The 13,554-nt window shown below is 39.2% G+C and overlaps 1 protein-coding gene across 8 annotated transcripts in view; it reads right to left on the reverse strand.

Annotated features, from left to right (window-relative positions):
* The window catches only part of LOC309693394 (NLR family CARD domain-containing protein 3-like), a 28,796-nt gene that overhangs the window by 11,439 nt on the left and 3,803 nt on the right, over positions 1–13,554 (reverse strand). For 4 of the 8 annotated variants that reach the window (XR_014272641.1, XR_014272642.1, XR_014272643.1 and 1 more), the window contains exon 1: positions 11,205–13,381. Coding sequence is in view for 5 of the 8 variants with exons in the window: in XM_082512537.1 (XP_082368663.1) it covers positions 11,205–11,272 (68 nt within the window). In the remaining 3 variants the exon portion in view is untranslated. Of the gene's footprint in view, positions 1–180; positions 210–355; positions 1,547–6,417; positions 6,589–8,149; positions 9,933–10,096; positions 10,231–11,204; positions 13,382–13,409; positions 13,524–13,554 lie in introns of those variants that run through there. The other 4 variants (XM_082512534.1, XM_082512533.1, XM_082512535.1 and 1 more) reach the window with 3 other exon arrangements.

Genomic DNA, 13,554 nt, shown 5'->3' on the forward strand with positions numbered 1-13,554 from the left:
TGAAAAGGATAAGCGGAAGCGAATGGATGGATGGATGGATATATATATATATATATATATATATATATATATATATATATATATATAACAATGATTCATCTTAAAATTATCTTTAATACTCTTGGAATTGACAGTGAAATACATAAATTAATCCCACTACAGTATCTAAATAATACTCACCACAATTCAGCATTTAAATTGAGGTCACTCTGCAGGAACACAATGAGACAGGACCAAGAACAGGAGAACATTAATTGTTACATCATATGACAAAAAGTCATACTAATCAAACAACATTAAAACTGAGTATAAGTGCATCCAGGATTTAATAATAATAATGGATTGGATTTATATAGCACTTTTCAAGGCACCCAAAGCGCTTTACAATGCCACTATTCATTCACTCTCACATTCACACACTTGCCAGTGTGTGAATGTGAGGCAAACTACAGTTGTAGTCACAGCTGCCCTGGGGCAGACTGACAGAAGCGAGGCTGCCATGTCCCGCCATCGGCTCCTCTGGCCAACACCAGTAGGCGGTAGGGTAAAGTGTCTTGCCCAAGAACACAACGACCAGGACAGAGGGCCCGGGGATCGAACCGGCGACCTTCTGAGCCATGGTCGCCCCAAATGTTTGCAATCAACTCATTGTTGTTACTATTACTGATCAGCCAGTGCTTCTTGGTGTAACCTGTTAAGATGTAGGTCCAGTAAGAAGTGAGCAGCTTGCTATTGTGAATGGGACAGAAGTAACATTTCCTGTCATATTTAGTTTTGATACAGACAAATTCACAGTTCATCTGTTTTCAAGAAGGAATTTTCCGTTTCTGAGAACATAATGGCTATAAAATATTTATTTAAATTTGCCGTATTTGCAGTTAGAAGCCATGCAGTGTCAAATCTCTATCAAAAAGCTATACACACTGTACTTAAAGAGCTGCTCTGCTCCTGTTTACTGTTTTCCACAGAAAGAGGTGGGTGTAGTTCCCATTCCAATTTGACTTGAATCCACAGACACTGAAAGGAGTTTCTAAGGTATGCAGACATGGTTAAAAAAAGATCTTGTGTTGTTTTGGACAGAAGTCCAGAAATATAGATTCTGTGGACATGTGAAACTAACAATTCAGAAACTTTTAGGACACGAGACCTTTAAATGTGCAGTTCAATGTTACCATATAAACTGCACATTTAAAGCTTTTTTCTCTAAAAAGAGGAGTAACTTTTACTTTTGTTACTGTGGATCATCACAAAGTCAGCCTTCTACACGCATCCTTATTCTCTTTGTATGTGTGATTGTTTTTTCTGCAGACACACTGATAAACAAAAACCAAAGAAATATTTTTCCTTCATAATCCAAGTCAAGTGAACTGACCTTTTAAACTGTAGTTTGCAGTGTGGACTCTCCAGGTAATCATACAGCTGTTTCATTCCTGAGCCCTCCAGGTTGCATCCTATTAGATCCAGACGTTTCAGATAGGGGGGGTTGGACTTCAGAGCACTGAGCAGAGCAGCACAGTTGTTCTCTGACAAAGTGACGTTCTCAAATCTGAATAACAATCATGTGAATTACAGAGTGTTATTTTATTAAATTACCTTTATCTTTTGAGAAACCAAGTAAACAGCTAATTGAGATGCAGACTATTGCAAACTGTACAGAATATTGTCAAGTGCAAACATGCAAAAAAAAAACAAAAACCCCAAAACAAAACCCCACACACACACAAAGTTGGTACTCGGCAAACCCAGTCTTTTGTGTTTTTTGTATTGGTTTCTTATGTTTATATTTTGTTCAAGTTGTGTGCTTTTCTTAAATTTAAGGGTTTAGTTGAGTTTATGAGATAAAGCTAAGTCTTAATATTGTTATTTATTGCCTTAAGTTGTAGTCTAGTTTAAGTCCTTTCATGTCTCCTTAATTATGAGTCTCGTCATGTCCCCTGGTGTAAGTCTGTTCTGGTCTTCTGAGTCATGTTATGTATTTGCTGTTTGTGTGTCAAGCCTGTGTCATGTCTGCATCTCTCTGTGTTTCCTGTTTTGTTTTGTTTAGGTCTTTTGTTCAGTGTGCATTGTTTTAGTTTCACCTTCTCTGTGGTGTCATGACGTTCATTTGTGTCAGTTGTGTCCCCGTGTGTTTCCACTTCCCTTAATTACCTCCTGTGTGTATTTAGTCTATGTACAGTGGACATAATGCGGAACCAGTTCAGTGGAACCCCAAAATTAATTAGTTCCCGAGGGTCTTTCGTAAGTCAAAAATTTTCGTAAGTCGAAGCACCCATTGCGTGTTTTGAGTGATGCGATGCTGAATGATAGGCTATAGGCTAATTGCTAACTAGAACAACAATACGTCGTTCAAGTGGAACAGCGAAGCACAAGAACAGAAGCCAAGGGGTTGTCACATGATTCGGAAGGCATTGTAGGCTCAGCCAATCAGAGCCAGCGGATTTCGTTACTCTGGCATTTTGCAGTAACACGGGCAGAAATATTGCCGTCCAACGCCTTCATAACTTGAATTTTTCGTGAAACGGGGTATTCGTAAGTCGGGGTTCCACTGTATTGTTGTTAGGGTTAATGTGTTGTAGGTTGCCATTTAAAAAGCTAGAATGCTTTTGTTTGCTCCCTATGTAAACCATGCATATGAATATGTGCATGACCTCCATAAAGGAAACAAGCAGCCTTGAGAAGAACAGACTGCACTCAGTGAAGAAGCCACCTGGGTGGACAAGATAACCACAACAACCTAGGCGGGCTGCACTCACATCATATAACCACGCTTGCACAGCACACTTTGTAACCAAATATAGTAATTTGTCTTAGTTAACACTGCAACAAGCTTTATGAATATTCACTCTCTGAAGATATAAACAAAACTTGAACATGCCCCGAATATGGAACGCCAGGACTGCCATAATGAATTAATTAAATACACCATTAAATAATTAATTAAATGTGGCAATAATTAATTAAAATTGGAATTAATTAATTAAATAAATAGTTATGATATATGTAATTAATTAATTATTGACACATTTAATTAATTATTTATGTATTTCACGTTTTAATTAATTATTGACACATTTAATTAATTAATTATTGACATATTTAATTAATTATTTATGTATTTCACATTTTAATTAATTATTGACACATTTAATTAATTATTGACACATTTAATTAATTATTGACACATTTAATTAATTATTTAATGATATATTTATTTATTTCATTTTGGCAGTCCTGACGCCTGGCTCTCATCATGAAATAATTTTATCTGTCAGCCTCACCCATCAAACTCAGGGGGCGGGGTTAACGCTGATCGAGTCAAAACCATTGCTTTGGCCTGGTGGCCATTGTTTCTAGCACACAACAACCAGCATGTGGAAGCTAACAGAACTGAGCTTTGAAAAACCCTGTTTGTGTGTCACCAAATACCGTTTTAATATCTTTTTAGAATGTAGTGGTTTAATCTTCATGTGTCTGGTCGGTTTGTCAAGATACAGCCTCTTTGCAAAAGTGTTTCGATGATTTCGGAGATGTCGTCCCAGTCTCACGGCAAAGCGTGGGATAGACCCGCTCGCCTCGCAAGCAATCCCACCGACAAAGCGCAGGCCCCGGTACACAGCTGTAGTAACCCCCGCTGACTTCTTTTACTGAGGTTATATTTATCGGTGTTTTATTTCCTGATGTTCTTATGTGTCCTACGTGTTTCAGTCGCCAATTCTGAATTATAACTAACATTAAAAACATGTTTAAGGAGGAGAGAGAGCAAATAAATCTGTTTAACATCTGATCTTTGGGTTTTTGTTCAGTAATCAGCGTGACCTGTGTATAAACACATAAAAGAGATAACGTTGGTGTTTCCGTCATGTAGTAACTGCTGGCTTTAACTGTACAAAGGTTGTTCGACACTATGAAACACATACAGACTTCATGATGTTCGGCTAATATTTTTATTGTGAATATTAATCATGCTGACCTCGCTCTGTACACCACGCAGCGAGGTCAGCATATCCACGATATCCTCAGCTCCATGAGTTAACACAAAGTTTCCCAGCTGACTATCTAACTGCCAACTATTCCAGAGACATGAAAATATACAGCATAAAGAAAAGTGTAAGAGACTCAGCAGCAGATTAGAATAACAGTTATACATTTAATAAATCACCAAATGAATCCAAGAAACGAGCAAACCTGTTCCGACAATTTGAATTTGTATTCCCTCAGCTGCAGACTCGCTGCTGTTTAAATGTTTGAAAAGGAAGATTAGATATAAAAAACGTCAAACATAGACTCAGTCTGCCTTCACATTTGATATGAGGCCAGCACGTATAGTGGCCTCAGCAGGCTATTACTGAAATACACGTGCTATATCTTAAACTATGATATAAACAGGGAGGTCCTATTAACATGTTTAGTTTTAAAGGACACCTTCCTGCCTTTAGTCTCATTCATGAGCAGTATTCGTTTTCTTCTAACATCCAGAAGTCTGCACAATGTGTTTCATAGTTTGTAACAAGCCTTTGACAGGTAAACATAACATGACCGAAAAAGCAAAAAAAAAGAAAAAAAAAAGAGAGAGAGTGTTGACATAAGAAGAGAAAATGCTCTCAATTATGGAGACAGACAAATGGTTCATTTATGTTTGATGTGTGTTTATTCCTCCCTAAATATCGTCGGTGAAGTTCGCCATGCATGTCAGATTTTCCTGCGCATTTTTATACCTCTGCCAACAGAGAGAGAAAAAAAATCACATTCTAACAGACAGCTGGTGCTTAGAATACAGTTGAATAACTATTAAAAAACAGATGATATTTAGATGATAGTTCAGTCTAACACATGTGCCAGTGAACCATTAAACGTCTGTGAAACTATGCAGTTATGAAACGTAACTTTAACCTCAGCCAAACCGATTTGCTCAGTTGTAAATAAAACAGCGAAGTAAACGTGACCCGACAGACAGAACCTGAGTGAATGAAGTCCAGCGTTTAACCACTGAGAGCTAAAACTCAGCTGAGGTTTGAAAGCTGTGTGCCGGTGATTGGACATCAGCCGCTGATAAAGCTGGCTCGCCTATAAAGTGCTCTGTAAGGAAACAAGCTCCAGCAGCTCTGCGCTCGGGGAAAATACTATATTTACTTATCTTGTGCAGTTAAACTGTGACTATCACCAGGTAACTAGGCGTGTTTCTTGAATTAGCAGCAGGTGTTAAACAGCTGACAGATGAGGAGGAGGATGCATGGAGGTAAACTGAGGGTCTGCTGAGCTGATCGCTGGTTTCGTGAGAAAAATGTCAGCTCGTTCTTTATGTTACAGAAGCACAGAGACACAAGACCAGGCGGAAAGAGACGATCGTTCGGTGAAAATGAGAATCTGCGAATGCAACATGTGGAACACGGAGAGTGGAATATGTAAACAAACCGGTTAATGTACCCCCTCGGTGCGCTCTGCATGCTAACTGTTAGCAGAGCTAGTGAAATCTCTGAAAACATCTGAGCACTTTTGCAAGCATGTTCTATGTTGACAACCTGACCAGACATACGGCGCGACATTCGCGGCTAAAACACTGTTAAAAGTGTAGCTGGTGACAGAAAAACGGGGTATTTTAAAACTACACCACCACCATTGCTGCCTGTGATTTGATCTGCATTCTGGGATAACTGGCTGCCCCAAGTCTACACAAGCAATCGATTATCTAGGATCGACCTGTTTTGACTTACTTTGCACGGCAACCAATCAAATGTTAGAGAAGCTGCATGGGCAGCGTTAACCCCGCCCCCTGAGTTTGATGGGTGAGGCTGACAGATAAAATTATTTCATGACGAGAGCCAGGCGTCAGGACTGCCAAAATGAAATAAATAAATATATCATTAAATAATTAATTAAATGTGTCAATAATTAATTAAATGTGTCAATAATTAATTAAAATGTGAAATACATAAATAATTAATTAAATGTGTCAATAATTAATTAATTACATGTGTCATAACTATTTATTTAATTAATTAATTCCAATTTTAATTAATTATTGACACATTTAATTAATTATTTAATGGTGTATTTAATTAATTCATTATGGCAGTCCTGGCGTTCCATAGTCATGGTTACTGGTACAATACTGGGCTGAAGATTTTTAGATTCCTGTAATTGTGTGTATGATTTCCCAATATTATACGTGCTGGATTTGAAGGAATCAATTAAAATATATCTTGTTCATTTAAACAGTTCCCACAATCACCCACTAAAATAGAGGTCCTGGATGAATAAAGTTAAGGTATACTATTGGAACCACAAAATAAATAAAAAAAATAAAGTTGGATCGGTGCCTCTGCATCATCTGTCTAACAACACAGCAGTTGAGTTATAAGGACATAACTTCACAGTTCAAAAGACCTTCAGAAATAACAACAGATTCAGTTAACTGGCCTGAGTGTCTCCAGTCTGCAGTTTGGATGCCCCAGACTAGCAAACAGTGCCTCTGCTGGATCCCGCAGCTTGATTGAACTCAGCTGCAGAGCTCTCAGATTGGAGTTGTTGCATATCAGAGCTGAGGTCACAGTTTTACAGTGATTCTCTGAGAGCCAAACATCGTGAAGTCTGTGTTGACATATGTGTTAGAAAATATGTTATTATGAAGAAGACACATTATATTTACTTCATACACTTAATGAAAAACAACTGGACACTTTGTCTTGACATCAGTGTTTCAATTGATCTGAATGTTTGACATGAAACATTATTTATTCCCAGTCTCTGTCAGACCCACCGATTTTTAATCTTTCTGTAGATTTAATATGCAAGCCAAGGAGAGAAAAGAGGGACAGTTTTCAGGAATAAGCATGGCATAAATTATTTATCATAAGTCTGGTTTTACTTCACAACCTAAAACCTGGTAAATAGTTTGAAGTTTGCACTTTTGGCACAATTTGAATGGAGACTCGGCAAGGCTGCATCATGCTGCTACATTGTCTTACATCTGTCGTGTGATTTGGATGTGCAGATGCATTCGTCGACTATTACGTGTTAGTCTCTTTTGCATATGATCAGTGGTTTATGGCCGCTCGTAGTGATGTTGTCAAGATTTATTAAATAGATAATGTTTTTGCATAAGATAAAAGGTCTATATATCTATGACTTTACTCAGATTTCACAGAGTGTATATTTGTTACTAATTTGATTTGAATTATTTTGGATGAGGATAAAGTGTAAGATAATGGGGAATTTCAGTTTTTACTTTACAATTTTGTTTAGTGTAACATTTACAGTTAAGTTGTATTTTCTTTCCTTATTTCGTTTTTACGTTCTGTTCCTTTAATACATCGTAATTGTGCACAGGGGGAGTAGTCACAATCGGCACTGTGGACTAACGGGGCTTTAACTAGCTGTGGAGTCAAACAGTTTTCTTACCGTGTTTGGCAGTGTGCAGAACATTCAGACATATGACAATATGAGAGCATGTGGGTGGGAATGGATGTTTGTATCTGTGTGTGCCTATTTGTCTGTGTCTGCTGTCCATTTGTAAGCTGCCATTTCACTCGTAGTCTAAATAGGCAGCTGGTCTTATTACCTGTTTTATTTTATGACAGACGCAGCTCTTAAGACGCTTCTTTTATCCTGACATTATTGGAAGTTACAGTTGATTAGGACCTACCCAGTTCTTATGTGTCAAATGTAAATAGTCCAATGTATACTGTTTGTGGATGATTGTAAACTGTTTGTGAGCAATGGAAGAATATTTTTGTTTATTTGTTACAAATATAATACCACGTGTACAGCCTGACTACCAGCTAGTGTTTCCGCAGCAATAGTTGTCACTGACTTTTGTATTTGCACTGCTGAAATCAAATCACTATGACAACATTCAGTGTTATCCCATCCTTTTCACATGTGGCCACAATGGCTGCTTCAACTGAAGCTATAGACATGCAAAAAATTAACTAACCAGAAAATTATTGAGTAAAAAATAGTTTTTTATGGGATTTAAGTAGCTTTAAAAGACACTCTTAAACTGACATTTAATGTTTCTAATAAATAAATTAATTAAATAAATAACAGGAACAGTGTAAAAAGAATCATGAGAATGTTATAGTAAGAATCATTTAAAGAACTAAACTATAAATCTACTCTAATTTATATTATTAATCACATCTGGACTCACCGAGCCTTTCTGCAGTTACTCACAGCTGCAACAAGTCTCTGTCGTCCCTCCTGTGATGTGTTGTATTTCATCAGATCCAGTACATCCAAAACCTCCTCTGACATCTGCAGCATATATGCCAGAGCTGAGCACTGAATTCCAGAGAGTTTCTTCACAGATTTGTTCTCTGACTTCAGGAAGTCTTGGATCTCCCGATGTACCGAAAGGTCATTCATCTCCATTAGACAGTGGAAGATGTTGAGGCTTCTGTCAGGACACTTATCATAAGTTTTAATCTCCTTCAGGTTGTTGATGACTCTCTGGACGATTTGTGGACTGCTCTTTGTCTGACCCAGCAGACCACCTAAGAGTCTCTGGTTGGACTTCAGAGTGAGGCCATGAAGGAAGCGAACAAACAGTTCCAGGTAGCCGCTGTCACTTAGGAAAGATTTCTCCATGGCATTGCTCAAAAGATCTTCCAGAGATGAGATGTCTTTGCTAAGGAAGTCCTGCAGCACCTCTGTCTTCCTGTTGGTGTAACAGTGGAACATGTAGACTGCAGCCAGAAACTCCTGAATGCTCAGATGAACAAAGCAGTAAACTGGTTTCTGGAAGATCACAGATTCTTCTTTGAAGATCTCTGTACAAATTCCTGAGTACACCAAGACCTCTGTGACATCCAGACCACACTGCTCCAAGTCTTCTTGGTAGAAAACGATATTTTCTTTCTCCAGATGTTCAAATGCTAGCTGCCCCAACTTCAGAAGAGCTTCCCTGTCAGCATTGGTAAGCTTCTGTACACCTGTCCCATGCCCTTCAGAGTATTTGTGCTTTTTCTTCTTTATCTGAACCAGCAGGAAGTGTGAGTACATGTCAGTCAGGGTCTTGGGCAGCTCTGCTCTCTCCTCTGTAGTCAACATGTGCTCCAGAATTGTAGCAGTGATCCAGCAGAAGACTGGGATCCCACACATAATGTAAAGGCTCCTGGATGTTTTCAAGTGGGAGATAATTCTGCTGGAGAATGCTTCATCTCTGAATCTTCTCCTGAAGTACTCCTCCTTCTGAGAGTCAGTGAAGCCTCGCACTTCTGTCATCCTGTCAACACATTTAGGAGGAATCTGACTGGCTGCTGCGGGTCGGGAAGTTATCCAGATGAGAGCAGAGGGAAGCAGATTCCCCTCGATGAGATTTGTCAGCAGCTCACTGATGGTTGACTTCTGTGTGACATCAGACAAAAGCTTCCTTTTTGTGAAATCCAACAAAAGTCTGCTTTCATCCAGGCCATCAAAGATGAACAAAAGATTACACACAGTGAGCTTCTCTGCTGTGACGCTCTGTAATGTTGGATAGAAATCATGGATCAGCTCCAGGAGACTGTACTGCTCATCTCTGACCAAGTTCAGCTCTCTGAATGAAAGCACAACCACCGCACTGATGTGTTGGTTTTCTAAGTTCTCTGCCCAGTCCAGAGTGAACTTCTGCACCAAGAAGGTTTTTCCAATGCCAGCAACGCCATATGTCAGAACCACTCTGATGGGTCTTTGTTGGTCAGGCAAGGCTTTAAAGATGTCCTGGCAGCTGATTGGTGTTTCAAGGAGGATATTCTTCTTGGAAGCGCTCTCCACCTGCCTCACCTCATGTTGGAAGCAAAATTCTTTATTCTGTCCCTCAGTGATGTAGAGCTCAGTGTAAATCATTCTGAGGAGGGCTCCACATCCTGTTTTATTAGTTTCCTCAGTCACATGTTCATATCTTGTTCTCAGACTGAGCTTTAGTGCATCTGAAATTTTCTGCAGATGAGCATCTGTTGACAGAAATTAAAACCAAAAACCCATAAAACTAGAGAGCAAGAAAACTGGTTAATGTGTCAATAGCATAATAAGAAGTGCAGTTTTTCCAAAAAAAAATAAAAAATCAGTCCATCAGCAGAAAGGTGTTAAGTCTTTCTTTTTCAACAGCTGCTCTTACTGGTTGTCTGCAGACCAGGTCTGGTTCTGGATCTTTCTCCACATTGGGGACAGGAGGACTTTCTTGATGAATCCTTCAAGACATTCTGACACAAAGGACAGCAGGACAGTGGCTCCCCAACCAGTGCCACATCTCTGTGAATACCAAAATAAATTCAGAATATACCCAAGTTTACATACCTTCTGGAAACTTTGTTTCAAAGACAGAAACACGTAATGAAATAGGACATGTCAGTGCTCATGTCTATAGCTAATAAATTGTGAATGACCCAGAAACATTTGCTTGGAATGCATTAACACATAGGCAAAGATAGTTAGACTTCATAAAAAAAGTTCTTTCTGCTGACAACTGACTATCAGCTCAGTTTTGGACAAACAGTCTATTAAAATGGTAAATGGCCTGAATTTGTATAATGCTTTACTCAGTCCCTAACGACCCCAAAGCACTTTACAGTACATTCAGTTATTCACCCACACAATGGCAAGCTATTGTAGCCACAGCTGCCCTGGGGCGCACTGACAGAGGCGAGGCTGCCGGACACTGGCGCCACCGGGCCCTCTGACCACCACCAGTAGGCAAACATGGGGTTAGTATCTTGCCCAAAGATATTTGGCATGCAGGAGACAGCCTGGGATCAAACCACCGACCTTCTGATTAGTGGCTGACCTGCTCTGCCACCTCAGCTATAGCCACCCCATATTACTTCATGTTTATGGCCTAGGTTCGTCATTTTAAATCGATTTTAAAAAGAGCCTGCTTGGGGAAAAACAAAAAGACAAAACAAAAAAGATTATCAAAGCCTTTCTCAAAAAGACTAGAAAAAAGCTGGCATGTTAAAATAAAGTTCACCCAAATAATTCCCTGTTTTTGGAAGACAGAATTTACCCAGAGCTTTGAAGAATGGTGCCTTATGCTCTCCACAGACTTTACACTTCCAATAGCAGTCATTTAATTCATTTTGATTTCTAATCTAAAAAATAACCTACTCTGGAGTTGGTTAAATATCATTTAGTGACTCCACTCTGACAAAACCCCTTTGAAACAATATCAAAGCCTGCAAGAAAGAAAATCATCATCAGCTCACTTTACAACAGAATCAGTCTCCTACTGTGTGACTGAGGGTCCAGGTTCATGACTGAAGACTGGACGATAATCTCTGGACTTGTGACTGTTCATGGATATAGAGCTGGATCCTGGAAATAATTTTTATCCTTAAATAATTGTAACCAAGGAATTGGCAGTCTTGCTACGAATGTGTTCACATTACTAGTGATGTGCGGATCGATCCTGAAATATCGATTCCTCCGATACCAGTCATTTATGTTCTAGGATCGATTCTCACATTAAAATATCGATATTTTTAATAATTGAGGGTTAATTTGTAGTTTATCATTAACAGCAACACAGTGGAAAGAAACTATAACATTCGGATTGTCTACATTCAAAGGAACTACTTCCTCTTCCGCCTTTCATAGTCATGTGCGAAATACGGCTGTATAAATGTCTCGCAGCGCCTTGGCGTGCGCACTCACAACAATGGCTGAGCCTAATTGTGCGGACGTATTTTACCTCCACAAACAGCTGAGACGTGGTTTGAGATACATGTGGCAAAAACGTGCTCCAAGAGTGAGGTGTTGTGGCTATACTTTCCCAACCTTGAGACCTCAGAATTAGGGAGACAATCAAAAGGGCACATTTTACAGTGTTTATTTATCGGATAAAATACGTTAAATGTCACCGTTATTATTGGCCGGCCTGGAAACAGCGGGGGTGTCCAAATTCAGAGGCTGCTTCCACCTGAGGACCCGCCCTTCGCGGTCTAAAGAAAGCCGGGTAGGACGTCATGAGTTCCCTCGGTGGAGTGAAACTCAGCTGTCTGCTCCTTGCTCTCTAAAACATAACCGGGCGCTGGCGTAAACTCTCGACCGTCTCACACTTTCTTTAATTAGTTTTCTGTTTGACGTTTATTCAGCTGTGTGAAAACCCCGGAGGAACCCACCCAAGGGATTAATAAAGTTAAATTTAATTTAAACATTTAAAAGCCAAACCGATTTACTCACGAACAAACAAAACACTGAAAAGGCCAAACAATTAACATTTTTAAATTATCAAAGTGACTTATATATCATGTTTAACCCGAGTAGTGAAAGCCTGCAGGGGTTTGAAGACGATGTGTCGATCGGCTCAGATATTTGAAGTTTACACAGCTACATTCTCACCTGAAAACATGTTAAAAGTTGGGTTTTTTTGCGACCCAGAAAGAGAAATAAGAGTAATATTAAAACTAAGCAGCTGCCGCCATTGTTGGAAACTGGAATTGGCTCGGCCGCGCTATGAATTCTGCAATATGGTTTTTCAATTTTGTTGTCCAGGTGGAAATTCGGGAGAATGGTGGCTCCGGGATTCTCCCGGAAAAATCGGGAGGGTTGGCATGTTTGGTTGTGGCAACATCACTAACCTTGTCAAACACCTCAGAGTAAATCATATCACAGAATTTGAGGCGCGTATGTTGAGACGAATCGCGTCTCTCACGGAGTTCTTTAGTGCTGCAGGCAGGCAACGTGTTCAAATAGCGCACAACTTCAGTTTTTTTTATTTCTATATGATGAACAAGTAATCTGATGTCCTGTAATCATTATGACGCTATAATTTGAGATACAATAAATAAAATACGTTTTTTTGTATAAAGTATCGGTATCGGATCAGTATCGTCGATACCACCCTGAAAAGTACTTGGTATCGGATCGGAAAGGAAATCAGTGGTATCGCACATCACTACACATTACAGGTGTGTGGTTGGGAGCATCTAACCAATTAAGATCATGGTTAAATGCACTGATAGGAGAGCAGTAGGTAACATCCTAAGACCCAAGCTCTTCCACAGCATGCATTTTAAATTTCTCTGTGATATTTGTGCTGATTGGGACCCGCTGAATGTAAAAACAAAGAATCTAAATAACTCAAAATGTGATGTCCACATATGTGGATGCCAGGTCCTAGGAGGTTAAAGATAAAACTACAAAACTTAATGGATAAACAATATAAATATGTTAAAAAAATCATACAAACTGAAAGAAACACACAATTGTTGCTCATATATGAGACTTTCCAGACTTTTCCAGATGAATTTCCAATGAATTCCTCCAAAAGCAGTCATTTCACACCTTGATATTTAATTTTAAATAAAACCTGTCGCTAAAGTGGTTGAGAAAATTCCAGTGACCCCACCCCACGAACCCATTTGAATTAATACCCAAGACTGCAAAAAGCAAAATCATCTTCAGTTCAGTTTACAACAAAAGGAACCTCTTACTTTGTGCCTGAGGATCCAGGATCATGACTGAAGACTGGAGGATAATCTCGAGAATTGTCACTGTTCATGGACATGGATCCTGTAAACTCTGCTCTGTGTTTGAGCTGCTGATGTCTGGAAACACAAATATAGAATGAAGCCCAGA

The sequence above is a fragment of the Aulonocara stuartgranti genome, assembly GCF_965226115.1.
Source record: "Aulonocara stuartgranti genome assembly, chromosome: 3".
NCBI classification, from domain to species: Eukaryota; Metazoa; Chordata; class Actinopteri; order Cichliformes; family Cichlidae; genus Aulonocara; species Aulonocara stuartgranti.